Below are 27220 nucleotides of genomic sequence, written 5' to 3'. Positions count from 1 at the left end.
TGGATTTCCTTCCACAAGCTTTATACATGCAAATATTGCAGATACAAAATACCAAACACAAAACTCCACACTGTGTGTAAATACAATTTTCAATGTTAGATGATATCCAAACGGAAAAGGGATCAGATCTTTTTCCCACAATGCACTTGTCTGTGTGGCGGATGTGACGTCACGGGCGCGGGCGCCTGCTTGTGGCGGCGTTGCTTTGTGTGATGGGCGGCATGGCGACTCCTCTGGAGGTGGTGGTGAGCGCGGACGCCGGCTCGCAGCTGTGGAACCTCACCGTGTTCGACCTTCACAGCGGCTCCAGCCTGCTGTCGTACCGCGGCGGGAACAGCGCGGCGCGCAGCCTCACGGTGCTCCGCGGGGAGTTCCTGCTGTCCGCGCAGCTGGGCAAGAACTACATCAACGTGTGGGAGATCCAGAGGAAGGTAGGAACAAGGAACGGCGACGGCAGGCAGCGGGATCCGGTCCGATTCTAGGGCAGATCATGAAGGGGTTTATGGATCCTGATCCACCGGGAAACCAGACCGCTGCAGACTCTGTAGTTTGTAACAATTAAACAAGGAATTTACTAAATCTAAGAAAGTTTGAGATAATCGACATGGTCAGAAGTGGAAGCAATAAAGAAAACAGAAGGCGAGGAGTTTGAGCTTCCTGTGCATGATGATCCTCAGCAGCAATAACATCTGTGGCTCAGGGATGAGGAGCCTCTTTGGAACAGGATGGAGCAGCTGATCAGGATGATCCATCAGTCTGTTCAGTCCATCACTGCTTCAAATGTCTGCAGCTCTCACACATCAGTTTGGTCAGTCTCTGTGGGTCACTGGCAGCTATGCTGCCCCCCAGCAGACCACAGAGTCTAAGTGTTGGTGAAAAAGTCCCAGCATCTTGTTGGTCTTTCAGCTAAATAGATCCATGGATGTCTGAGCTGGTGTCTGGCTCCAAGTCCTACGTCTGATAGCTCTGTACGCTCCTGTGCATTAGCATACGGAAAGTCAAGGGTTTTATTTTCTCAGGTGGGTTAAAATTTGTTGGTCTGTGGATATCGTTTTCTGTAAAATAACATAATCAATGAACTGCAGATAAATATGGCAAGCCAGAAGCACAAAAAGGATTTTAAAAAATCGCTTAAAGATGGATTTTAGCCATCAGTCACTTCACCTAAAAAAGAGGAAAAAGGTTTCTGAGTGACAGATTCTCCACCTTAAAGGTGTCTTGAACCTGTCATTTATGTCCCATGAGATAACTGGTGAATCTAAAGTTGTTCCCAGTTGTGTGTAGAACCACCCTGTGCACAGTCACTGCAGATGTGAGGACGTCACATGATTGTGTTTCCTGTTCAGGATCAGCTACAACAGAAGATCGTCTGTCCAGGTATGGTCACCTGTCTGACTGCCTCGCCGGATGGAGTGTTCCTCGCTGCTGGAGTTGGGGAGGCTCTGCATCTGTGGGAGGTAAGCTGTCTGAATATGGACCAAATGCCAGGTTTACCTCAGACAGATTGATCCGGTTGGATCATAGATCATAAATCGAGTAAGTCGATTAATCATTACACTCCTAACTAGTTGCCCTGTCATGATAAATACCAGTTTCCAAGATAGAGATGAGGAAATCAAAGCAAGATGAAGAAGAAGAAGATGGTTTACAAGATGGAGCATGAAAGTCAGTGGGGGACAGAAATGCCCAACAAGAGCAGTCAGAAAAGACGAAACTCTCCCCACTCGGCTTTAGCCTATTGGCAATACCAATGCCCTCAAGGAAACATGGGAAAAGGAAAGGAAAGAGGTCAAGGACAGATATGAAAGCAAAGTGAATGAAGCCTAACCATTTCCACAGAAGACGACAACCACCCAGACATCGAATCTAATGAAATTCAACTTTATTTCTAAACCACTTTTCCAACAAAGTGCTTTACATAAAAACATAATCAAATTTAAAAAACACTTCAGTAAAACCACCGTGCCTAGTAAACACCAATATATAAATAGAAGTAAACCTTACAGCTTGATAAACTAACAAAGTCAGCAACAGCTGGTAGCCTCCAGTTCTGCCTGTCAACAAGAAGTAACCCATCCCAACCAATGATGACTGACAAATGCAACAAACAGCCACACATGCCCAACGGTCCCTACAACTTATCAACACTAAACCCTAGAAAGTGTTAAACCCCTCAGCTCACATTAGTTCTCAGCAGACTTTGCCCCCACCTCCTTGAACTCTACGCCACAGCCCCCCATCAAGGTCAATGACCAGACTTTACCATTCACTGAAAGCTTTGCTCACTTGGGTAACATCATCACAGAACAGGATTAACAAAGCCAGGGCTACATTTAAGGGCATGAACGATCTTTGGAAGTCATCACAGTACAGCACCAAGACCAAACTGGACCTCTACAGCAGCGGTGATCAGTCAGTGTTTCTGGATGGAGCAGAGTGCTCAGACAGCAAGACTTGACCAAAGTCTCCAACATCCACACCAGAAATTCAGAATTTTCTTCCCCCAAAAGATCTCCAATGAAAATCTGTCATCTTCAAATGACGCTGGACGTGGATTGGACATGTACTAAGGAGTGAAGAAACCACGATTCTAAAGACACCTGGACACCAGGTGGAAAAAGAAAAATGAGGCCGGCCAAAGATCACCTGGTGCCGAACAGTAGAAGCTGAGCTGAGGGAGTTTGGACACACCTGGGGAGCCATCTACACCTTGGCCTGTGACCGTGGGAAATGGAAAGATTCCTGTGATGCCTTAAGGTGTAAAGGACAGTAAGAAGAAGAAGACCCTTCCCCACACGGCATCCTTTATCCACAAGAAATCACAGAGCTAGTAGCGGTGTCTGCCATTTGGATACATACCATCTTTAGGCCCCTCCCATTAAAACCCAGTTCTCTCCACAGTGAATGGAACATGGAAGAACATTATAAGTTTCTCCTGTGAAAATAAATCCTTCTGCCCCCACCCCCCACCCCCCTCTCCATCTCCAGTGTCTTTCCAAAATAGCTTCTTCTTGTTCGGACAACAGCCGTGTTTTCTCCTGTGATCAGGTGACCTGTGCTCTCTGTCTCTGTCTAACTCTGGTTTCATTTCAGTAGCTTTCACCTGACTTCATCTTCAAAGAGAAGTTAAACTTCAAGTGTGTCTGTAAGGCTTGTCTTCTGATTGGTCCAGGTGTCGACAGGGAAGCTGCTGTGTGTCCTGAGTCGACACTACCAGGACATTACCTGCATCAAGTTCACCGATGATGGCAGCCATTTTGTTTCTGGGGGAAAAGACAACCTGGCTCTGGTTTGGAATCTGTGGGGGTATGTGCACACTGTCATATGATTTCTACTGAAATGGTTGCAAGAGCAGATTGATGGATAGAAACTCCACACTGCTGCCTGAGTAGAGTGTGTGTGAGCAGCTTTAGTGGAAACAGCAATGCCTGTGTATTGTGTTTATATCATATTTTCTCACCACACAATAACGAGTATGAAAGACTTAAGATGCTCTTTTTCTATTTTCTTTTACCACAAACAGTGAAGGTAAGTTTCGGCTTAATGAAGCGTATTACCGGTTTGTATTTGTAGCTGATTGTGCAGCTCAGTTCCTATGCCCTAACAGGTAGGCCATAGGAGGAATCCCCATGGCTGGCATAGTTTATAGACACATCTGTGCATGGCATGCAGAGGCCGTCCTGACAATATTGGTGCCCTGGGTAAAACACTGGAACCCCCCCCCCAGGAACTCAAAGCCTGCATACAAACAAACACAACAACATAATATAAAACGTTACCTTTTTAGCTAGATTAGTAAAATTTACTTAAATAGTTGAATTCACTCTTGCGATTTACAGTGAGGCAAACAAGTATTCAGTCAGCCGCCAATTTTTAAGTTCTTCCATTTAAAAACAGAGAGGCCTGTCATTTTCATCATAGGTAAACCTCAACTATGAGAGACAAAAAAAAGCAGAAAATCACATTGTCTGATTTTTAAAGAATTTCTTTGTAAACCATGGTGGAAAATAAGTATTTGGTTAATAACAAACGTTCATCTCAATACTTAATTTACCAGTTGTTGGCAATGACAGCAGTCAGACATTTTCTCTAAGTCTCCACAAGGTTTTCACAAACTGTTGCTGGTATTTTGGAATGACATGTGAGCTCTCCAGAAGAGTTTACCCCTAAGAACAGATGCCGTACTGGGCGGGCAGGAGACATGTTTGTGTTCTTGCACTTTTTCCCCAAAGTCGTATGTGGACGACCCTCGTTTGTCTCTGACATCTGTGTCCTCCCTTTGTCAGGGTCATCCAGCTGGACACGAGCCAAACTCCTGAGCCTCGCCACGTCCTGTCCCGTCACTCCCTTCCAATCACAGACCTGCATTGTGGCTGCATGGGAGCTCAGGCCAGAGTTGCAACTGCGTCGCTGGACCAGACTGTCAAAGTAAGGCACAGTTTCAAACCTCCTGTGAGAGTGGATTGTTACAAACGTGGGATTCAGGTCTCAGGGTCAAATGTTTGTTTGACACGAGGATTCTTCTACCTTTGAACTGAAGGGAAGTCCAAAGAAATGCTCAGGTCTGAGTTGGACACGTTTAGAGCCGTAGCCTGTAGCTGAGACAAAAGTTCAGACCTGAAAATGAAGAGGTTTCTTCTGGTTGGTTACAGAAGCTTTTGTGCAGTTATGACTAAATATCTAAATCCAAACTGAAAGAGTTGTCCTGATATTCTTCAGGAGTTATAGTGGTAGCTGTGTATCATCAGCTGATTAAAACCTCCTCCTGCCAAATTTATTTTAGGAACAAATGTTTTCACTTCAAACTGGTGCAGTTATTCATATACATTCCATTGAAGATTTTTTAAATAATCTTAATAAATAAATCCCCCACAGAACCAGGAGGGGGCGCAGTCTGGTGCCTCCATGTGCCAGTGCCAAATGTTTGAATCTGAGAGGACATCCATCATAGAAGCAAAGCTCATCTGTCAATCACAGGCTTTGCTGAAGGGAGCAGCTGGAACGTAAAGAAGGTTCTCCGCTCTACCCAAGAACAGAGTAACTTCACTGACGGGTTACAAACACTGCCGCTTAAATGTACGGAAAAAATCCTTTCATTTTAGAACAGACCTTAAAGATGGTCAAATGTAATAATAACAAATGGGTCAAACATTTACATTATTCCACTAACCTTCTCCAGATTTGATCAGGGCTCCCATCTCCAGACTGAGTTCCTCAGAAAGCTTTATGTTCATCGTCTCCTGGTGTTTTTGCACTTTAATGCTCTCACAGCGTACCCTGAAGATACTGATGGTTCTGCCGGCGTCTTACCTTTCCTCACCTGGCTGCCTGTGCAGGTTTGGGAACTGTCTTCTGGTGAGCTGCTGCTGTCTGTCCTGTTTGATGTGGAGATCATGTCGGTGACCTGTGACCCCTGCGAGTACTTCCTGTTTTGTGGCGGAAGTGATGGGAATATCTTCCAGCTGTCTCTGTGCAGTCAGGTGAGCCGTTCGGTGTGTGAGGAGTGAATCCATGTTCATGTCACGTCTTCACACCTGAACACAACCTGAGGTCTAAGACTCCAATGAAAACGGTCCCTTTGACATGTTCTTCTTTTGATGATGGAGGACATGTAGTTAGTCTGAGCATTTCAGTCATTGTGAATCAGGAGCAGATAAAAAAAAGCACTTTGAAAATGTTTGTGGATGTTACATAAAACTACAATCGGCTCTGCAGAAACTATGTCCTTGAAAAGCAAAAGGTTTTAGATTTAGCATCATCATCCTGAACAAACCACTGGGAACCCTAGGAAACAGATCAGTGATGATGGCAGTGAGACTTTAATGACCATCCTTATCTGGGTTTTTTCTTCAAAATTATTATTTTCCTTTTATACTAAAATAAAGAATAAAAAAGAAACAAAAATTAAGTTAGTCAAGACTTTCTGCATCTTCCTCGCTAGTTTTTAAATACATTAGATATCAAAAAAACATTTTTTTTTACTTTCCATACATTTCAAAGATAAGGTGCATCACAGAACATAGAGAATTTACCCACAGAGGGAGGAACAAAGGATGAAATGACAACAATTCTACTAACTCATCGTCTTTAAAGATTATTCCACAGGTCTTCATGCAGGTTTTTTAATGGAAGTCTAATCCATGAATACCTCGGCATTATTCCGTCTCTGAGGCTTCAAGTTAAAATACGGATCTGGATCTGAGCTGAAATGAGGCTTTTGATAGCAGTAGAGCTCAAACTGCATGGATGTGGGGGAAGGTGGGCTCAGCTCTTCTGTTGGGTTGCCAGGTCTCAACAAATGTTTTGTGTTTTGCTGCAGAGTCTTCTCCGTGAGAGATCCTTTCAGTCTGACAGTGAAGGAAACCAGGTTCTGAAAGGACACGGGTGAGTCCACAAAGCCGCAACCACAACATTTGGTTGTGGTTCACTTCCACTGGAATAATAACACCAAAGGTGTCGTATGAAAGCACGTGTGTACATGCAGAAATGTGCCGTGTTACATGTGAAACGGAGTGGTTCCAGTCCAGTCATCAGGTCTGTTTGAGAGTGATGAAAAACTGACTGTAGGAACCCAAAAAGAACCAGATCAGGGTTCAGACTCAACACCCTTCAAACAGAAATCCCCCAACAGGACATGAGTGGTGGTGTGTAGCATTGATCCTGGTCATGTACCGGCACATGCCGCTGTCCTCCTGTCTTCAGGAACATGGTAACATGTCTCTCCGTGTCGATGGACGGGACCCTCCTGCTCTCTGGGTCACATGATGAGACGGTTCGAGTCTGGGACATTCAAAGCAAACAAAGCATCCGGTGCCTGGCGCATAAAGGTGAGCGTCACCCTGGGGGGTGTCTCTGGGTCTAGACTCTTCCACTTAAAGTAAATCCCTCTCCACTTTCCAGCAGACAGCGTGACTGTAAGTCTCTTTAACACAGCGCTCCCAGATACCAGGCTGGGGACCGGTACCGGTCCATGAGACACCTGGTACCGGTCTGTGGGACAGTTAGTACCGGGCCACAGAGACAAAAAAACAAACAGCCAACATAGTCATTTTATTTACGACCCAGGTGTGATTGTGACCCTTCGACAGACTGGCCACCTGTCCAGAATGCCCCCAGCCTTCACCCATGAGTGGATGGGATAGGCTCCAGCAGCCCCGTGACCCCTAAAGGGTTAAAACGGATTAGAAGATGAATGAATTTATAACCTGATTATGAAGGAAGTTTTATTTTGAAAATCTCCTGGATTCTCTCCATCACATCCGACTCGCATGTCGAGTAAAGAAAACAAAAGAATTGGGAAAGTTTCTTTCTGCAGAAAAGAACCAGTGAGCAAACCGAAGAAGACTTCCAAATAAAAGAAAGCTGCATTTAACAGACAAACCAGGAGTCTTTAATCCTAACACGGATTAATTGACTTTATAGATATGGATTTATTGTGACAGTTGTTCACACACATCATAAACCCCAGTCTCACATTAGCGGTGCAACAAAAATGACGGCATTGTCACATCTATTCAGCCGTACGGTTCTGATCCAGATTCCAGCTCAGACCAGGAAAACAAAGCTGGAGATAAGACGTGTAGAGGATTCAATTGACTTTATCTTTATTTATACAAACAAAAAACTCCTGAAATCAAGACAAACTCAAACTGATTAACCCTTGTTCTATCCTAGGCACTTTAACGTTGGGAGTTGGGTCATCTAGACCCACTAGACAGTGCTCTGAACCTTTTTTCTTCAATGATTTGTGATCTTCACTGGTGTCCATGGATTACATGAAATCTTTCCACCTTTATCCACCTTTGTCATGGTAGGGAGAACACGTCAATGGAAGGGGGGGGGGGGTCATCTAAGATAGCTCAAGGGTCAAACACAGACCCACAGGTGACCTTTAACCTCAAGACTCTTCAACGGGAGATTTAAAGCCTAGTGGACATTATCAATGACTAATTCCAAGAATGTTTTGTCTCAAACTAAACGCAAAAGTGGTGAAAATTCTACCAAATGAACATTTATTGACCCTCATGTACTTTAACTGTCGGATACCAGCCGTCCTCCAGAACCTGCAGTCACCTCTGTCGGTGGAACCAAGAGTCATTCTGGAGAAAAACGCCCAAGAGCCCAATTTGGCAACAAAAGCCGGCGTTGATGAAAATTCTTCAGATGTTTTACTCCACCGTTCATGAGGACACAAATGAACGTTTGTTTTCCGTTCAGCGGTCGGCTTCACGTCCTTTACTGTCATTCCTCGCCTTCTGCCGGCGTCTGCAGGTCCCGTGACGAACGCCGTCATCATGCCGGCTCCTGCCAACATGTTCCTGCCGGACAGCCGGCCGGCCGTCCCTCTGCTGCGCTTCAGCCGCCACCTGCACACCACCGAGGACGAGGGTGGAGAGGCGGGGGAGGTGTGCGTCCGGCCGGCGCTCCACGCACAGGTGTGTCTGCAGGTGTAGCTTCACACAGAACGCCATTTTCAAACAGCACCATGTTTGCTGGACGTGCATCAAAAAGTCCGTTTGCTTTGAAATAAAAACCATCAACCATGGGGCTGGGTGGGATTTTTAAAGCATGATTAAAAAAAAAACTGCAGTACAGACCAAAGGTTTGGACACCTTCCCATCATCTTCATTTGAATGAACTGCATCAGAAAAAACCACATAACTTCACAAGTGAAATGTGAAATAATCAGCGCGTTGTTTGGATTGAAATATTTATTTCCGTTTGAAACATCTCAGATTTACTGAAGGAACACGGTTAAAGCAAAAGCTTTTGCTCCAGTTTGAAACGAGAACAGAGATCAAAGCGAACGCTAAACTGACCATTTCCATGTCAAAACATGATCCATAATGTTTTACAGGACAAACACAAAGTGACAAACCGTCTTTCCAGCACAGTAATGTAGGACCTGAAAGCAAACCTGCTGGATCAGACTGTAGCTGCTGTGCAGCTCTGACTTTGCTGCGTTTGTGGGAGAATCTTTCAGTCTGACATTCAACACGCCTGCTGCTTCAGGAACAGGCCTTCTGCTCTATGTGCACTGCATGTTTCTCTGTTCATCACTGGAATAGCTCCACACGTTTATCTTTTGGGTCACCAGCCAACTAGAGTAGAAAAATCAAAAGCAGTTTTACACAGAATGACCTTAAACCTTTTTCTTTTTAATAAAATGAAATTTCTTTAAAGTGATTAATAAATGGTATGAACACGTCCTTATCGCCATCAAACCTGTAGAGAACAAAAACAGATTTCTTTCTGCCTCCAGGAATCACATTTGATATGAAATCGTAACAAAAACAGCCTGAAAGCAGCGTCATGTTTTATGAATCGTCAACATTGAAGCTTCAAAACTGCTAAAACACAGTGGATTCAATTCTCCCATCTATAAAATACTGTTTTTATGGATGTCCTATGGAATAATCTTGTTGCATTTCTCCTCCACGTCTTAAAGTCCGGCCCGTTTAAATACTGCGTGACGTTTAAGGGGTTGTGGTCACATTTAGGCGACAGCATCAGGACAATGTTCTATGGCGGTACATTGAAGTATAGTTTTGTGGCCTAACGCTAACCAACAAGGACAGAAGAGCTGATTGAAGGATGCATTATCTCCATTACAGGACGTAATGTCTTTTCTTATCCTCCTTATTTTGTGCATCTGAAGAGTTTGTTCTAACTCAGGAAATGTGTTAAATGTCTTTTATTGTCCAAAACTTTGCGCAGTGATTTAAGTAAAACTGGCCTGAAGGTAAACGTCTAACCGCCTGAACGTGAAAGGATGACGGGAAGTGAAGCTCTGTGTGTTTCTGTTCCTAGAAGGAGGAGGAGACGTACCTGCAGAAGGCGGAGCACCTGTACACGCTGATGACTGCTGTCACTGACAGGGTGAGGGGGCGGAGCCTGGACAGGGGGCGGGGCTTCACTCTGCTCTGTGAAGTGAATGACTTGAGTTTGGTGTGCAGATGCTCGTTCTGAACATCTGTCCTCTCTGAAGCGGTTCTCAACAGTTTCCTCAGTGAAGCTAAAGAAGCTCAGCAGAAACATTATTATAGCTAAAGCTGTGTTGATGTTCACCTAGAGGCTCAGATGTACCGTCAGCAAATGTAAAGCATGGCCAGGATTCCTTCCAGAAAGTCTGTAGGTCTGCCTCTGCGGCCATTTCTGTCACTTGGCGCCGTTCTTGTTCTCTGCACTTTTTGCAGTGGACAAAGGTTGTGTTGTGTTAATTGTGTGTCCCTTGTGTTGCAGTCGGTGTGTGGTGATGGTGAGAGCACAAAAGTGCACGTGGCAGAGCTGAAGGAAGAGGTCCAGATTCTGAAGAAGGTCAACAGAGAGCTGTACGAGTTCTCCAGCCAGCTGCTCACCAAGCCCACGTGAAAAATAAAGCCGTTCTAATCAAGTCTGGGAGGATTTGATCTTTTATTACATAACTATGTTAACCCTTGTGCTTCCTATGGGGTCCAGATGACCCGATCATTGTTCTTCCTACCATGATAAAGGTGGAAAGATTTCATGTAATCCATGGACACCAGTGAAGATCACAAATCATTGAAGAAAAAAGGTTCAGAGCACTGTCTAGTGGGTCTAGATGACCCAACTCCCAACGTTAAAGTGCCTAGGATAGCACAAGGGTTACAGAGGAAACCAACTATTGAAGGGCAATTTCAGTTTGGGCTGAAAAAACCTCAACCTGCAGCAGGAAAATAAAACCAGGTATTTTGTTCCAGCTGTGCTAACAGTTGACGTCCTCCTTTCATAAATGCAGGGACAAAGTTCTAGATTGTTCTAAAAAGCTGCAGTTTCTGGGCTTCAGTCCAGAAACTGCAGTCAAGTGTTGATCCTCAGCTTCAAACGTCCTGCTTTTGTGTGAAAACCGGCAGATCAGCGTTTTCCACATAAACTTTCAAACACAATTCAAGAAAGGTGTCTGGGATGCAGCGGTTGGGCGGTCGACATCTGAGCAGAAGATTGCTGGTTCGATTCCTGCCTTGCCCATGTGTCCTTGGGCAAGACACTGAAGCCCACCCTGTTCCAGGTGGAATTTTGGCGGCAGCAGTGTGTGTGTGTGTGTGTGTGTGTGTGTGTGTGTGTGTGTGTGTGTGTGTGTGTGTGTGTGGTGTGTGTGTGTGTGTGTGTGTGTGTGTGTGTGGTGTGTGTGTGTGTGTGTGTGTGTGTGTGTGTGTGTGTGTGTGTGTGTGTGTGTGTGTGTGTGTGTGTGTGTGTGTGTGTGTGTGTGTGTGTGTGCAAGGCACTTTGGGCCTTTGAGGAAGGTAGAATAACCTTTGATGAGAAAACGCCGTTTACCGTTCCAGCGTGATAGAGAGATTAAAAAAAGAGCTTAACCACTGAAGCTGCAACACCTCCCTGTCAGGATGCGGGGGGGGCGTTTCAAATGCATTTGAGGACGGCAGTGAACCCCCCCAAAAATGACAAAGCAAAGCAACAGGAGCAGAGATTTATTTGGAGGTGAGTCTGCACAGATGTCATCACACGTCAAAGCCTGCAGGAGGGGGGGCTGACAGCAGGTCTCACTCTGCTGTGCTCAGACACCCCCCCCAGCTGAACAGCAGGCCTGTGGACTGGTGGGTGGGTGTCATGTCTGGGTGATCTGGAGGGGTCTGATGTCCTAAGCTGCTGTGGTTTGTCTGCAGGTGTTCTCCAGTCGCCTGGGCTTCAGTCTGAGGCGGCTGGAGAACACGCCGTCGTGGCGTGAACACGGCCAAAACCAGACTTTTATGGCACAAGTCCTGCAGCGCCTTCACACCTGCATGGTGAAATCCAGCTGTTCAGCAGCTGCAGGTTCTTCTCTGAGTTCTGGATTCTTTACCTTCCAACTGAATGAGTCTTTAGTGTTTTCCAGAGAAGTTTGGGTGTTTAGATGGAGCTATAGTCAACAACCAGCGTAATGCAGCCTTAGAGGTTAGAGAATAAAGCCAGAGAACAGAAAAACAGTTTCCTCTACTACTTCTTAAATATAGATAATGAAGATGAACAGCAGCAGACGTCCCTCATCTCCAGCAGATCAACCCCTCCATGAGGAGTTAGCCAGCAGCCACCGTCTCTTTTACTGGAAGCTTCTTCTCATCTTCTGGGCTGAGCGGCCGTCTCTGCCGTCATCAGAGCTGCAGCCTCGCCTCCGTTTGAGAGGAAACTAACCGTGAAGAAGACGAACCAAAGAACAGCCCGTCATGTCCAAAGTCACTGACCGACGCCTGGGAACTCATTTCATCCATTTTGGTCTAAAACTAACTCAAAGGCAGTTCTGGCTGTTCCAGTTTGCAGCAGCAGGCGTGGTTTCTTGTGCAACGTTAGGCGTCGACCAGCCCCATCAGCTGACAAACCGAGGCACCGCATGGTCCAGGAGAGCAGCAGAGCTCCTCAGGAAGGGCTGTGAGATGAGCTCTGCTGCTCGCCGCCTCTGCAGCTGCAGTCACTTCCTGCATCCTGGCAGAGGGAGCAGTCTGTGGCAGAGTCTGGAGGCGCCAGAGACGCCGCTGCAGGTGAGGCACTGCCGCCTTCTGCTCTGGATTCCATTCCTATGGAAACTATGTTTGGATCTTCAGCTGCTGCTGCTTCTCCCATCCAGAACTCTGCCACCACGCTGACCTCAGCTTCTGCTGCAGACACGCCTCCCGACTCCACCGAGGACGACAGAGCTTCGGTGATGATAGCCGCAGTTTGGGCCACCCAGTTCAACTCGGACCGGACTTCCCCGGAAGCTGCTGGTGTGACCGAGGTGGAGGGGGGGAGGTCAGGGTCGGGACGAGGAGCGGCGGGGTGATCCGCGTCGGCCGCTCCGGCCTGGATGGTGTCGACGGGCCCTGGATCGCCTTCTGCAGCGGCGCGGTTGTTGTTGTTGAGGTTGTCCTGCAGGGCCGTCTGATTCTGACCCGTCTGCTGGTTCTGCAACAGCATCTCCTGGATCCGGATCTGCTGCATGATGGCAGGAAGCTCGTAGTGGTGGAAGAAGTAGATCATGGAGTGCTGCACAAGGAAAGGGGAGTCAGAAAGGCGGGCTGCAGGGCGGCTGTGAGGACGGCTGACATTCTGACCTGGATGAAGAGCCAGGAGGTGACCAGCGCCAGGCTGCTGTACTGGCCGTTAAAGCGGTAGTGGTAGGCGTAGAAGGCAAAGTGGTACAGGTAGAAAAACCTGCATCACAACAGAAGACAATGAGTTGTTCAGAGTGTCTGTGTGATTAACCGACTTCTAAGGTTGGTCTGTCATCAGACACGGTTGTGTTTGAACAGAACCGTGTCTGAAGAACCTAAGAAGTCAAAACAGCTCAACGTCGATGCCTGACGAATCATGTGACCTGTTCAGACCTCATGGTTCACATGTAGTTTGGTGTGAGGCGTACAGACCCCTGCAGTGATGTCACACGGGCGCCGTTTTCCACCATTCAGGGAGTCAAGCACACATTGCTATGATAAATACAAAAAGCCACCAAATCTCATCATGGTCCATGATGGCTATAGTAAAACTCCAAAGTCCAGAGTCCTTGTGACCCATTTCCACAACATGAAGACAGAAAACGCAGATGAATCGCTGCAGTCAAACTTTTACCTGCATATGTGAAAGAGCAGCATTCCTGCAGAGTCTCTGTCAGTCTCTGCTATCCTATCAAAATAAAAGTCTCAGAAAATCTTTCAGGCCAAAAAAGATTGATGGTATTTTGTTTTTGCATAAATTCTGATTCATTGTATTTTTTTAGCACAGAGGAACATTTTCTGTCCAAAAGTTTCTCAACAGATGCCTTATTCTCCCTTTCTGTAGGAAAATTCTTAAATGTCTCTTTTACAAGTTCCCACAAATCAGAAACAAATGTATTTGACTGAATCTTCATCCTCTGTCAAATGTTTGCGGCTGATTTAAACTTAGGCTTTGTGATGAAGATGAAGAGCTCAAAGTGGAGGCTAACAACTGGATGGTAGTGATGGGTGGACGAGGCCTCATGAAGCGTTTTAGCACATAGCCAAAACCTGACTGATGCTGTGTTAATACCGTCTTACTTAATACTGACTCCTGCTGGACCAAAAACGTCATTGCAGGCAACGCGGTGAAGAAACTCAGCTGATATACTGATTACATTTAATCTAAACACAATATTTACTTCATTATATTAATCCATTCCCATGTCTGGCTCTGTAATGCCCCAGCATTGAGGAAGTGCTTTTAAGTTTGACCGTTCAGCAGATCAAATGCCACATTTAACCTCCTAATCACTAAATGATTCATTTCAGATGAGAGGCCGTTTGTAATGGAATGGTATTCCAAGGGCCAAAAACACTATTAAAACTGTTAAATAATTCCACAAACCTCATTAAAACATCACATTTAAAACCTTAAGTAAAATAAAACATCATACGCAGGTGCGGGGGGGGGGGGGGGGGGGGGGGGGAGACAATCATTCAACAGCTGGAAGCATCCGGGGCACCAGAATTGTTTTTCCCCTTCTCTGTTAAACTCACCGCTGGACTGATTTAGCACCCAAGTGACAGAAACGTACCCAAGAAGATCTGGTCATTTTTCAAAATAAAATATCTAAAAGATATCTTAGAGCAGGGGTGCTCAGACTTTTTCGGCATGGGAGCTACTTATGAAATGACCAAGTCGAAGTGATCTACCCATTATATTTATTGAGAAATATATTGACAATTCTTACAACTTTAATGTAACTTTAACGTAAACGTGTGTTGCATAACCACACATATTGCACAATACAAAATAACTATGTACATTTTTTGCCATTACCCGAGTTCACTCTGATGACTGAATTGAATCAGTCAGGGCTGCATAGTCCGGACAGTAGCTGCTTACAGCCAGCCTCAAGCATGCTTCCAAATGCTCATCGGTCACGGTCGGGGGTCACTGTTCTAACAAAAAGCTTTCATTTCTCAGTCATGTCAGCGGACTCTGACAGAGCAGCGGTTTGAGCCACGGCCCCATCCATTCACCTTGGAAGCATAAACGCTTCACTACTGGAAAGTACTACATGTCAGAGCAAAGCTGCTCTTCAGAATCCTCTGGAAGTCCGTTCAGTCAGAAAACAGTCTAAGAGTCATGAATGTCAACCGTGGGGCCAAAGTGGCGGTTTTAAAGGGTTGATAACTCTGAGTGTGGTCATGTGACTTACCTGAGCCAGTGGCGCTTGCTGGTGTTGGTGTGGCAGCAAATGGCATCGTACTGATCAGCGAGCCAAACAATGAGAATGATGTAGAAGGCCGTTGTGGTGTCATTGAAGAACTCTGACATGATGGCCTCCATGCCTGACGGAAAACACAGACATGCTGACTCACCAAAAAGGAATCTGTTCAGGATGCTGGGATTCCACATCAGAAACAGACGCAGCCTCTCTGGGGTCCAGGAGAGATCCTTTCTAGTTACATTTCAAAACTAGGCATTAATCACAATGCCAGGAGGCTCCCACATGTTACATGTACTATAGAAATGACATCTAACACACATGCATCCCTGGGTTTCTCCTGAACCAGTCCTTGACAGCAGCAGTAAAACAGAGAACCAACCTACAGCCATCTTCACGCCAAGCGCCATTTAGGGAATAATTTTGCATCGCTTCAACCAATCAGGAACCTGGCTTTGAAAGGTTGATGATGTGATCACTTGGGTGGAGTCCCACAGCTGAATCTGACTGTTCTTCTCCTGAACTCCACGATTTCTTTTTACATTTATCTTAAGACAAAAATAAAAAGTTCCTCTAATTTCATGTCAGTGGTTTCCTCCTCAGGCTAAGACAGCAGCTCATCAAACTGGGTCACAGACAGAACCGCTGAAAGCTCCTGCAGGAGATGCTGGAGCTCACCGTACAGAGAGTCGGTCATGTCAGTCATGGTTACCCATGATTTGTGGAGAATAAACTAACCTGATGTCTCATCATTATTCTGAATGAGATCTACACCCACCAGCCACTTTATTAGGTCCATCTTGCTAGTACCGGGTTGGACCTTTTTGCCTTCAGAACTGCTTTCATCTTAAAAATCAAATTAAAAAACAAAGACTTAAAAACATGAAAGCATGGATCCATCCTGCCTCTAGTATCAACGGTTCAAGCTGGTGGTGGTGGTGGGATTTTTGTTTTGGGCCTCAACTGTACCAAAAAAATCAGCTGGAACCAGTCTGTACATTCTCCTCTGACCTCTGACATCAAGGCATTTCCACCCACAGATGTGCTTCTCACTGGATATTTTCTCTTTTTTGGACCATTCTTTGTAAACCTTAGAGATGGTTGTGGGTGAAAATCCCAGTAGATCAGCAGTTTATTAAATCCTCAGACCAGCCCGTCTGGAACCAACAACCATGCTGCGTTCAAAGACACTTCAATCACCTTTCTTTCTCCTTCTGATGCTGGTTTGAACAGCAGCAGACTGTCTGGACCATCTCTACATAAATGCATTGAGGTGCTGCCATGTGATTGGCTGATTAAAAAGCAGCTGGACAGGTGTGTCTAACACAGAGGCCGGTGAAAACATCGTCAATGCTTCCACAGTTGTGTACAGATTTACAGAAGTTACATTTCAGGACTTTAAGAGATTTTTTTAGAACACTTCAAATCGAATTTAAGGACGAATGTATCAAAGAAAAGGAACCAAACACCTGGAGTCTGCCGTTTCTTGCTCCACACCTGACTTTCAACTACCTTGATCCCTATTGTGTCAAATTTAAATGGATTCTGGCAAACTGTGCCATTTGCTTCCTATGCGTTTCCACAAACCACTTTAACTTCCATGAGTAATCCATTTTTTAAGAGTTTCCACTTCCTATTTTCCTGCACTGATGAGCATGAGCTAATTAAATAACTATTACACAGACAATCCTGGAAATGTTTTATTTTAGTGACAGGAAGTCACACTGTGTTGACCAGAAAACACTTTAAGACCCATTCAGCAGAATATAAGACAATTTAAGGCTTTTAAGGCCTTATTGTAGTTCCATTGGATTTAGCCCCTTTAAGACTTCTTCAGGATCTGAGACCATCCTGTTCCATGTAGCAACAAGCTAAACGCTTTGGTCAGCAGCTCCGCCCACACGCGTTGGGAGCATCAAGTTTATGCACACATTTTTTACCAGCATTGAGCAGCGAACGGGTCAAAAAGAGGCATCAGGCCTGAATTTGACACCAACTCACGCCAGTGTGAACGCCGTGACACTGGGAGGAGCTTACCAACAAGAGCAAGGATGACGGTCAGCAGAGGGGCTGCTGGGAAGGCAATCGTCATGTTCATCTCCAGCATCTGCAGGAGGTCCACTGGGGGGGCAAAAGAAGACTAAAATGAAAGGGGTGATCAAGAGCATTTGGGAAGACTGATTAGGACGTGCTTCATCAACAAAAACTGACCGATGAAGACGAAGATCTGATGGTGAGAGTATCTGAGCAGCATGGACACTGACAGAGTCTGGAAGACAACATCCACAGTTTCAATCCTTCAATGGTCCAAACAGTCTAGACTGTGTCAGATCTCATGTTCTTACAAATATGACCATGATGACAAAAGCAGCCAGGTAGGAGGTTCTGGCCATCCACATGCTGACAAAGCGGTAGTGTTCTCCAGACACCACGTTCCTCAGGAAACCTGCATAGAACCAGCTGCTATCAGCGGCAGATATGAAGACACCAGCCATAGACGGTTTCTGTTTGTGTTGAATGTTTTAAACCAAAAGGCAGGAATTCAGCTGTAAAAAGAGGTTTGGCTTTTGTGTCTTCATCAAAATAAGGAAGAGTTATTCCCCCACACGTACCGTAAATGTTTTTCTTCTTCTGTCATGTTTCATTTTGTATCTAGACATTACTTTTGTTTTCTGAAACATTTCTTTATTTATTTATTTTTTTAACAGAAACTAGAAAAGCGAGGGAATATGTCATTTCAACCAAAACTTGTTCTGCATAGACCCATACAGGCTCTGAAAGACCTTTATTAGTCTGCAGACACTGAAAAATGTCATCATCCAATCAGTGACATCCCATAGTTCCTGCCTTTTCAGGTTTCCTGTTGCGTTTCGTTTTTGAACGTTTCATTTTTATTTCCTTTTCATGTTTTTTATTTGGGATTTTTGATTGTTGTTGTGATCTTTAAAATTCTTCTCTGTTGAGTGATTTATTGGTGTGATTTGGACTTCAGGGCCACCATAGTTATGAGGCAAGAGGTCAAAATCCCTAGAAGGAGTTTACATTTGTAGTTGGTACTAAAGATGATTTTTTTGGGAAAATTCAAAATGGCGGCTGTTTCCCAAGGTGAAAGGTCAATGAAACGTCTGTAGCGGATGTGGAAAATGCTGGTGAGGTGCAGACATTGAGCTTCACTCAATGGAAGCAGGAGGAAACTTTTTGCTGTAAGGTGCAATAAGGAAGAATTGAGAAAGCAATCTGGTCCTTGCGGTCCAGAAATGTGCATGCATGCGCTTCCATCTGCCTAATTTGACCCGTAAATGTGGTGTGGCGTCTGCGCACCTTTGTTTTCCTCGTTCTCAGCGAGCGCCTTGACACTGGACATCAGAATGTCATCATAGCCCAGAAACTCATCGAGCAGGAAGCGACTGAAGCCGTCCCCGAAACACTCGTCCTTTAAGGGGTCTGAGTTCATAACAGGACAGAGTTCCGTCAGGTCATGCTGAAGGTGAAGGGTCATGTTTAGGGGGGCGGTGACGGTGCTGGAGTCTCACCCAGAGTGACAACCATGACGGGGATGTTCAACCGCTGTCGGGTGCTCTGAGAAAGGCGCAGGAAGCCGTACTCCAGAGAATACTCTACGATATATTCCTCTTGAGGCCAGACTTAAGAAAAATAAACAACACCATCAACATTTGCAAAGACAGGAATTCAGTAGGATTTGAACATGAGCCATTCTTTGTAGCATCAAACCTCAACCCCTAAAGGAATCAAAAGCAGGTGAGTAAGGACTGTGAAGGTGTGAAGGAGCCAGCGGCTGTGGGTTTACCTGCTCGAGTCATCATCTCCAGCTCAGACACTGAATCCTGCAGTGGCTGCATACCTTTAGAGGTCTGGCTGAAGGAGACATCCTGGCTGTCATTGGCTCCTCCTCCTGCTCCTCCTCCTCTCAGGGACGGTTTCAGGCGAGGCTCAATGTCCAGTTTAAACTGAGGACAGGCCAGACCAGAGCCCACCGGTGAGTGAATAACAGGGAGAAGCCATCAGTGGAAACAGACAGTCACTGGAAAGAGCAGCAATGCTGATTTCATCGAGGCCACGGCGCATCGAGGCAGTTCTTCAGACAACCCCAACCAAGCACTGAAGAGGGACACGTCACTTGGATTGAATTGATGTGATCGTCGTCTCCGTCTGTACAAGTATTTTCTAGTTTTCTGAAGTCCTGTTTTCATTATGAGCTAGAACCCCAACTGATGTCAAATATATACCTGAAATCAATTAAAACAGCAGGTCCTGAACTATACTCTATGAAAGTTGATCTTTTGAATGGAATTATGGAAATGAAAGTGCTTTTCCCTGATATTTTGATTTTTTTTCTACCTTAACTCAAGTAAAAATAGAAAGTATGCCACAGTGAAACTACTCTGAAGAGTTCCATTAAATGTAACTGAGTAAATGTAACCAGATATAAGTAGGGCTGTGACGATAACCGCATCACCGCGGTCATGAGGTCATCACCGCACTTTTTTTTTTAAAGTTTTGCATATGGTGCGTGATTGGAACCATAATAAACACATTAAACACCTTCATCTTTGCTGATAATTTACTTTCTCTGCTAGTCCTGTGTTCAGACTTCAAGGGTTTCTATGGGAAACCTTTTATCACTCTTCTCCTTCTCTCCTCGTCTCACCCGCCTGCACGCGCGCAGCACGTGCGCACTGTCCTTACACACACACATGCGCTGTTTCAGAATCACACACACATCTTCATTCTACAAAAGAAGTTTCTGTCTTGCGAGGAAATACTACAAATTTACTGCGATTTAATTATTAATTTCCATTGTTTTCATTTCCATTACAAGCTGCGTGCGTTCTTGAGTGCGCGACACGGCTGCCTGCCAGAGGATTTTGTGTTGTAACACCAAACATGAACGCGCGCTGTAAGATTTCCATGAATATCACTACATTTTTTTTGTTTGGGAACTATTTTGTGCAACGCACAGCTAGAGAGCAGAAGAATCAACACGCACCCCTGACACACGTGTGCGCGCTTCTTCCTCCTAGTCCTACACACGCACCGCGCTCACAAAGTCACAGCAATCTACAACACCTACATAGTTAGTTCATTAGTTAGATAGGTAGCAGTTAGTTGTTACAGTTATTTGTTAATAAAGAATAGTACGTTGTAATTGTATTTATTTCCGATGCAGCCGCCGGGGGATTTTGTGTTGTTTTTATTTTTATTTATTTTTTTTGGGGGGGCGGGGGGGGGGGGGGGCGGTTTACCGCGACACCGTCACAGCTCTAGTTATAGGTTAACTGCAGGTCAAATAGCTTTGCTTGGACAAAAAAGACTGAATTAATGAGCTCCAGAACTAAAGACAGAAAGGTTAGAGGAAGTTCAAAGAGACACAACCACATCAGCTCCATCCACATCTCCTTCTGTTCTGCCAACATTCCCAACAAGATACCAATCACCAAAAAACAGCTCACATCCAAATAACACAACAATGGGAAAAAACATGCAAGACACGCATGAGAACAAACACATACAACAACAGGAAATGTGGGACAGTTATATCTAGGGGTGTGACGATAACCGCATCACCGCGGTGATGAGATGATCAAGGTGACCATCTCATCAGCTTTTTTTTTTTGTTCAGCATATGGTGCGTGATTTGAACTATAATAAACACATTAAACTCATTCATCTTTGCTAATAATTTACTTTTTCTGTGGGTCCTGTGTTCAAACTTCAAGGGTTTCTGGGGAAATTTCCATTCATTTCCATTACAAGCTGCGTTCCTGAGTGTGCCGCCGCAGGATTTTGTGTTTGGGGGAGGGGGTCGCAAGAGTCCCAACACCACTCTTAATGCTTCATCACCGCGGTGATCAAAATCCCACACCGTCACAGCTGTACTCCAGAGCGGTCGGTTGACTAAAGAATCAATCCCCGTTTTTCTGGGGGAAACCTTCTTTTATTACTGTAACACAACAAACATGAACACACCCCCCAACACTTCTGCGCTGCACGAGCTCCTCCTTCCTACTACACACACAGGGCGCTGACACACTGGTTTCAACACATACACATTCTCCAACACCTATGTAGTTAGTTCATTAGTTAGATAGTTAGTTGTTACAGCTCTAGTTACATCCATTTGTTCGTGAAACAATCCTGTTCTCTCTATTCCAGTCTTACGTCAGTAGGTCCACCAGAGCAGAGTTCTGATCATCAACACTAACAGACAGATTCAGGTCTTTGTTTCCAGTTAACTGATCCTGAACCCAAAACTAACATCCTAGTTTTCAGTTTGCAGCTCTGAATTCTTTTTACAAATGACAAAATAATAAAACATCTCCAACCTGTACCGAACTGTTCTCGAACATCTCCAGAGTCATCTCCTCTTCATCCTCCTCCTCCTCCTCTTGCAAAGCTGCCAGGCTCAGCTGTGCCACGGCTCCTCCTGCGTCTTCCTGCCCCTCCAGCTCTTCCTGAAGCCCAGAGGAATCGTGGTTCTGCAGAAAGACGGGCGCCCGGCTGGAGTTCCGCTGGATCTCTACGCGCAGAATGCCGTCGCGAGGCCAGCGCTCCCTCACGGCCTCCAGACAGTTGATCGGTGAGCGAGAGAAGGCAATGTGGATGTAAGCAAGGATGAAGAGGACAAAGAGAGCCTGGAGGACAGCAAAAGGAGGACATTTTACTGACACATTCACCAACATTCAAATCTACACAACTGTGACCTTCTGCCACAACAGTGGAACGTTAATAATAATGCCATTAACCTCTGTTCTCCAAATAAAACCGACCAAAATTCAGACTGAAACCAAATGTTCATGTAGTCTCAGAAACTATACCAGAGTTGAAACACATCACAGAATGCTGATCTGCAGACTAAAACCTAGACGGATGGACAGTCTTGGTAAAACGGAGGTTTTTGGGAAGCAGAGTTTCCCTCCATTCAAAGCGGTTAAAGAGCTCAGCAATGCTTCTCGTTAGCCAGTCAGTTTCTGTCCATAAAGCCAGACAGTTCTGCTTCTCTCACCTTGAGGAGGACAAAAAACTCAAAAACTCTCCTGAAAGACGGAGGGAAGAGACGGGCGTAGGTAACAGCCATCTTGAAAAACAGCGCGTGGAAGAGGCGGTCGCGGACATTGATGAGGGGGTTCTGGTTGATGTTGGGGTTTCGAATCCTGTTGGGTCCAATGTTGTTGTTCAGAGGGACGTTATTGGCTTGGTTCTCGGACATGGTCACTGAGGATTCTGGTTGCAAGACACGGGCCCACTGGCTGGCTCTAAGTGAGCATGGTGGCTCAATACAGCCTCAGAGAGAAGGCGGAGCTCTGGCCGGAGTAGAGTCAACAGGGGAAGCTCCACCGAGAGCTGCAAATGACAAGAAACAAAGAACTTTGATTACTGATCTATCAGGAGTTGACTGAACTTAGATCAGGTTAACCCTTGTGCCATCTTAGATGACCCCCCGTCCTTCCATTGACGTGTTCTCTCTACCATGACAAAGGTGGAAAGATTTCATGTAATCCATGGACACCAGTGAAGATCACAAATCATTGAAGAAAAAAGGTTCAGAGCACTGTCTAGTGGGTCCAGATGACCCAACTCCCAATATTAAAGTGCCTAGGATAGCACAAGGGTTACGCCAAGGCTTCGGAGGAGCTATAAATATGAGGCATGTTTGAGAAAAATCATTAATGACCAGGGCTGTAAAGTGTATCCAAGTACTCGGATATATTTCCCTGAATGTACTAGTACAAATATTTGCAACGCTGATTTGTGATCTTCATGAATCTATGAGAGTGTCATAGAGAGTGTTATTCTTCAATGCAGAATAATGTTGGATTTTAATGATATGAACTGAACACAGCTGCATGAACCACTGAGACCTGAAGTAAATAAAACTTCAAAGTAAAGTGTTGGTTCTCATTTTCAAAGTAAAGCTATCCACTTTTTTCACAATATTAATATTCATAGGAAATATTGGACAACATACATAAAACTGTAATTTAATTGATGATGAAAAAAATAGACAAAATGTCATTTTACTCAAATAAGTCTATTTATTTATTTTGTTTTGTATTTTCTTTTGCTTTGCTAATGACTTTGCTAATGCTTCAAAATGAAAGGTAATTTCATAATAAACTGCAGCTTGTCAGAAATAAAACCAGTAAATTACATTGGAAATGGATTTCTATTGTTATTACAGCTGGGCTGCACGATGTGAGGAAAACACGCAATGGTAGTGATCAGTACTGGCATGATGATATGACTTGCAAAACATGAATAATTAGAGAAAACAAAAAACATACATCATTTCCATTTCACTGCCACAGTGTAAGTTAAATAAAGGTCAACATAACTTACATTTTCTCTAAATGCCCATCATCTACAAAGGAGATGGGCATCCAGCTCCAATGCTTAAAGGGCTGAATTCTATTTGTTAGAAACTTCAAGCTGAGATTGTTTCAGCATGTGTGTAAACATTTAGGTCCGTATTTATCACACAGGCCAACATGACAGTGACAGTAAGGTTATGGTTTTTGTGCGAGCCCAATTGCAGCAAAGCAAGCTATAGTTTGGTCAAATCCTCAGACCTTAGGAAGACTTTGCTGATTGTTATTTAACGTTTTTTTAGGTTTTTAGTGACACCGCTTTAGGCAGACAGGGGCAGTAGTGTCTGTTGTTGAGCTCATTACATTGCCTTCACTTTTTATTGCTTTATTTTGTTGACTTTGGTCATTCTGATGCTTTCAATAACATCACGTTTAAGCAGATGACCAAGAACTGGACCTGTCTTTTTGGTCCTAACTTGAAGGCGTCGGTCGGTCGGTAATTCAAACATCAGTGAGTCCTGAATAAAGACGGTTCACCAACTTCACTTCCAAACTTCCTGTGAGCTCACGTGACCTGGGAAGGCGTTCCTCCTCCACCTGTCCGTATGTTCTGAACCTGAATCAGTCCCAACTACAGTACCAACCAGAACCGTCAGCCCAGACCTGCTGTTGTGCTGATCAGCATGTTGTGCTCTCGTGGCGCATCGATCAGCTGACGTGTTGTGGTCAACAGTCTCGGGCGCCGTCTCTCTCGGGCCTTGCTGCCTTTACTCTTGCCCCGCAGCTGAGACTCCTCCAGCGGACTTACCAGCCAATGACTCCGAATTATCGAGTCCGTGTCAACGTAAACCAGCTCTTCTCGGCGTTTGGATCAGGCCATAAGGCTGAAGCCCAGCAGCTCGAAGCGGACCTCCGCGAAGACGACGAAAGACAGGCTACACAAGCTAGCAGCTAACCCCAGTTAACCTGCGGAACTCGCATTAAACTCACGTTTTCTACGTCAAAGTTTACATAGGCTGGAAACTCAAAATGTTGAAGTAAACTTCAGAAAGGTGTAACTTTCTAATAGGCAAAAATGACCTGTCGGCGTTAAATGACCGAGCTAACGGATGCTGTTATCAAAACCACGGATAGAGCGGAAGTACGGATGTCGGACGCTCAGCCTTCGACCTGCGCGCTGTCTGACAGGAGTTGTTTTTCGCTTTCCTGCATTTTGTCTGCAAAGACTTTTTCCTCGTCTTTGACTGATGATTCATGGCACAAAAAAACCACACAAAAAAACAACAGCATTCAACCCATTGTTTATGGAAGCGATTCTGTAGCATAATTAAAAATAAAAGTCAAAACTAGAAATGCTTTTTCATTTTCAAAATGAAGCTGCATTTTTTGACTCAAAACGAAAATGAAAAAGCAATCCACCAAAATGCTTTTTCATTTTCTTCTTCAACACCGTTCATTCTGTCACTTAATTAAAATGATAATGAAAATGGTATTTGACATTTCATTCTCAAAACGTTCTCTGGTAAATGTTTAACAAAATTCATTTAGAAATGTCTAATTTGACAAAATGGATTAATAGAAATGCAAAAATTCATTTTGAAAATGGTATTCTAGTATTGACTTTTCTGGTATTGACTTTAATTTTTATTTATGCTACAGAGTCGCTTCCATAATTGTTTTCTTGTTTCTCTTGATTTATTTGGTTGAATGCTGTAAACCACTGTTTCTTTTTCATAGCATATTCTGCCGTTTTTCTGCACTTAACTCCTTCTACAATTTTTCACCTATTTTAACCACTCAACTATTACAATGTTCAGCTTATTCCTTCCAGCTATGACTTTAGGTCCTATGAATCTTTGAACTCTTCAAGATAGTCCATGATTTCTGGCTCCATTTAAATACATGTGGAATCCTTGAAAACATTTGCTTCTTTCAACCATTATAACTTCAACATAATTTTAGCTAGACACCATTCAAACGTAAAATGCTCATAAGGCTTTGGACTATAACATGTTTTGAAATCATTATGGGATGGCGACACGACCTACGGTTTGAACTGAACATATTGAAAACCACTCAATATGGACATATAAAGAATTTCGGCATTGTTGAGTAAGCCCAGGGGTAGTTGGCATGGTTAGCAAACAACCTCAGCCATTTCTTCAGCAAGATAACATTCAACCCTGCATTCTGGTAATGCAGCTCCTTTTAGATAACCCTTCAATTTTTATATTTAAAATTCCAGCAAAGAGACTTCAGCGGATCATCAAAAGGACAAGATTCAAGGAGCTGCAGACCTCCAGAAAGCCTGGAATGAGGTGGAGGAACAGCTTCAAGAACCTCCACCTTCAGGAGACGCATCCAACTGTCGGGTTCATCGGGTCAAGAAACTTCTTATTCTAATATTGTTTTTTTTTAGAAAGGGTCTGCATGATGCTTTTTTTTAAATCCAAATTAGTAATTCTACATTATTAAAACTTTATTTATACAGATTGATCTCTTGAGACTTGGTTTCATTGAAAACAGACAGCTGTCAATGTCTAATCATTTATGTAAAGTCTGATCCAATTCCGAATAATGAATGCTAATTGACTTTGTAAATTAAGTATTACAGTGGTTTTCTTGGGTTAGAAGATGTTGCTTCCTATTTACACTCATGTTCGTTGTGGCATTGGCTCTAGATTGGAGCTTGTGTGTTACAAGCTGCAGACAGTGCTGTCAACCCTTGTGCTATCCTAGGCACTTTAACATTGGGAGTTGGGTCATCTAGACCCACTAGACAGTGCCCTGAACCTATTTTCTTCAATGATTTGTGATCTTCACTGGTGTCCATGGATTACATGAAATCTTTCCACCTTCATCCACCTTTGTCATGGTAGGGAGAACACGTCAATGTAAGGGGGGGGGGGTGTCATCTAAGATAGCACAAGGGTTAAACATTAATGATAAAGCCTCGGACGTCATGGAATGAAGAACACTGTGGGGATTTATAGTTAAGTGTATTTCAGGGCAAAATATGAGCAACCATCTACAACAGTAATGTCTGAATTTGTGTGTTTTCCAGAATCAGGAGTCACAACAAATAAGTGCTGTTAAGCTTTCAGTCCACCTGTTGGTTTAGCAGCCCAACTCTCTGCGTCGGTGTTCAAATTCAACTTCATTTGCATAGCACTTCTCCTACTAAAAGGCCCTTTAAAGTACTTTACATAAATAATCAAAAATAAAAAAACAGTAGTTTGAAAATAGAAGTCTTAATAAAAAAACACACATACACATGCCACAAAAACAATCTTTACATAAAATCAAATTAAAATGCGTGGATCTGAAACAGCTACTTAAAGGCAGAGTTAAAACGATGAGTTTTCAGTTGTTTTTCTTAAAAAAGCGGATGAAGCCCTCAGCTCCTCAGGCACAGATGTTTCACCGCAGAGGCCGCTATTCAAAGGCAGTAAATTAAACACAAATACACAAAAGTCTGTTATAAAATATTTTAACATTCATCAGGAACAATCAGAAACAGAAATACTTTATTGATCCCACACGTGGGAAATTTGTTTTTTCACCATAGCCACTGACAGCAGAGGGGGAAAAAAAAGACTAAGAATAATATAAAAAAACAAGAACAAAGAATATGAACAACCAGTGAGTTATGACAAAAAGGGGACATGGATTCCCCAAAAACAAAGGTGAAGTCCAACGGGCTCACGCTGTAAAACCGCAGCGTATAAAGAACCCAATCAGAAGCAGAACTGTT

The 27220-nt window shown here is 44.2% G+C and overlaps 2 protein-coding genes across 4 annotated transcripts; one reads left to right on the top strand and one right to left on the bottom strand.

Annotated features, from left to right (window-relative positions):
* The first annotated feature begins 144 nt into the window (after nucleotides 1–144).
* wdr18 (WD repeat domain 18) lies at nucleotides 145–10394 on the top strand. The gene is made up of 10 exons (XM_004067554.4): nucleotides 145–431; nucleotides 1347–1457; nucleotides 3173–3306; nucleotides 4287–4428; nucleotides 5337–5480; nucleotides 6320–6384; nucleotides 6703–6827; nucleotides 8272–8435; nucleotides 9811–9879; nucleotides 10243–10394. Exons 1-10 carry the CDS (start codon nucleotides 213–215, stop codon nucleotides 10369–10371), a joined length of 1302 nt encoding a protein of 433 aa, XP_004067602.3. The 5' UTR covers nucleotides 145–212; the 3' UTR covers nucleotides 10372–10394.
* Nucleotides 10395–11434: 1040 nt separating this feature from the next.
* On the bottom strand, nucleotides 11435–24697 carry tmem259 (transmembrane protein 259). Of its 3 annotated transcripts, none has more exons than XM_011473009.3 (12): nucleotides 24275–24697; nucleotides 22164–22501; nucleotides 21490–21792; nucleotides 18948–19107; nucleotides 18673–18783; nucleotides 18461–18583; nucleotides 17485–17585; nucleotides 17351–17408; nucleotides 17177–17260; nucleotides 15131–15263; nucleotides 13047–13146; nucleotides 11435–12978 (listed from the first exon to the last, which is right to left on the bottom strand). In XM_011473009.3, exons 2-12 carry the CDS (start codon nucleotides 22365–22367, stop codon nucleotides 12373–12375), a joined length of 1983 nt encoding a protein of 660 aa, XP_011471311.1. In that variant the 5' UTR covers nucleotides 22368–22501; nucleotides 24275–24697; the 3' UTR covers nucleotides 11435–12372. The 3 variants fall into 3 exon arrangements, with proteins under 3 accessions (XP_011471311.1, XP_011471306.1, XP_004067625.2); XM_011473004.3 differs by having other exon boundaries at nucleotides 21484–21792; nucleotides 24275–24694; XM_004067577.4 differs by having other exon boundaries at nucleotides 19002–19107; nucleotides 21484–21792; nucleotides 24275–24691.
* Nucleotides 24698–27220: the final 2523 nt, after the last annotated feature.

The sequence above is a fragment of the Oryzias latipes genome, chromosome 4, assembly GCF_002234675.1.
Source record: "Oryzias latipes chromosome 4, ASM223467v1".
Taxonomy (NCBI): Eukaryota; Metazoa; Chordata; class Actinopteri; order Beloniformes; family Adrianichthyidae; genus Oryzias; species Oryzias latipes.
The sequence above is the reverse complement of the archived record's forward strand: the minus strand, read 5'-3'. Positions and strand labels throughout refer to the sequence as shown.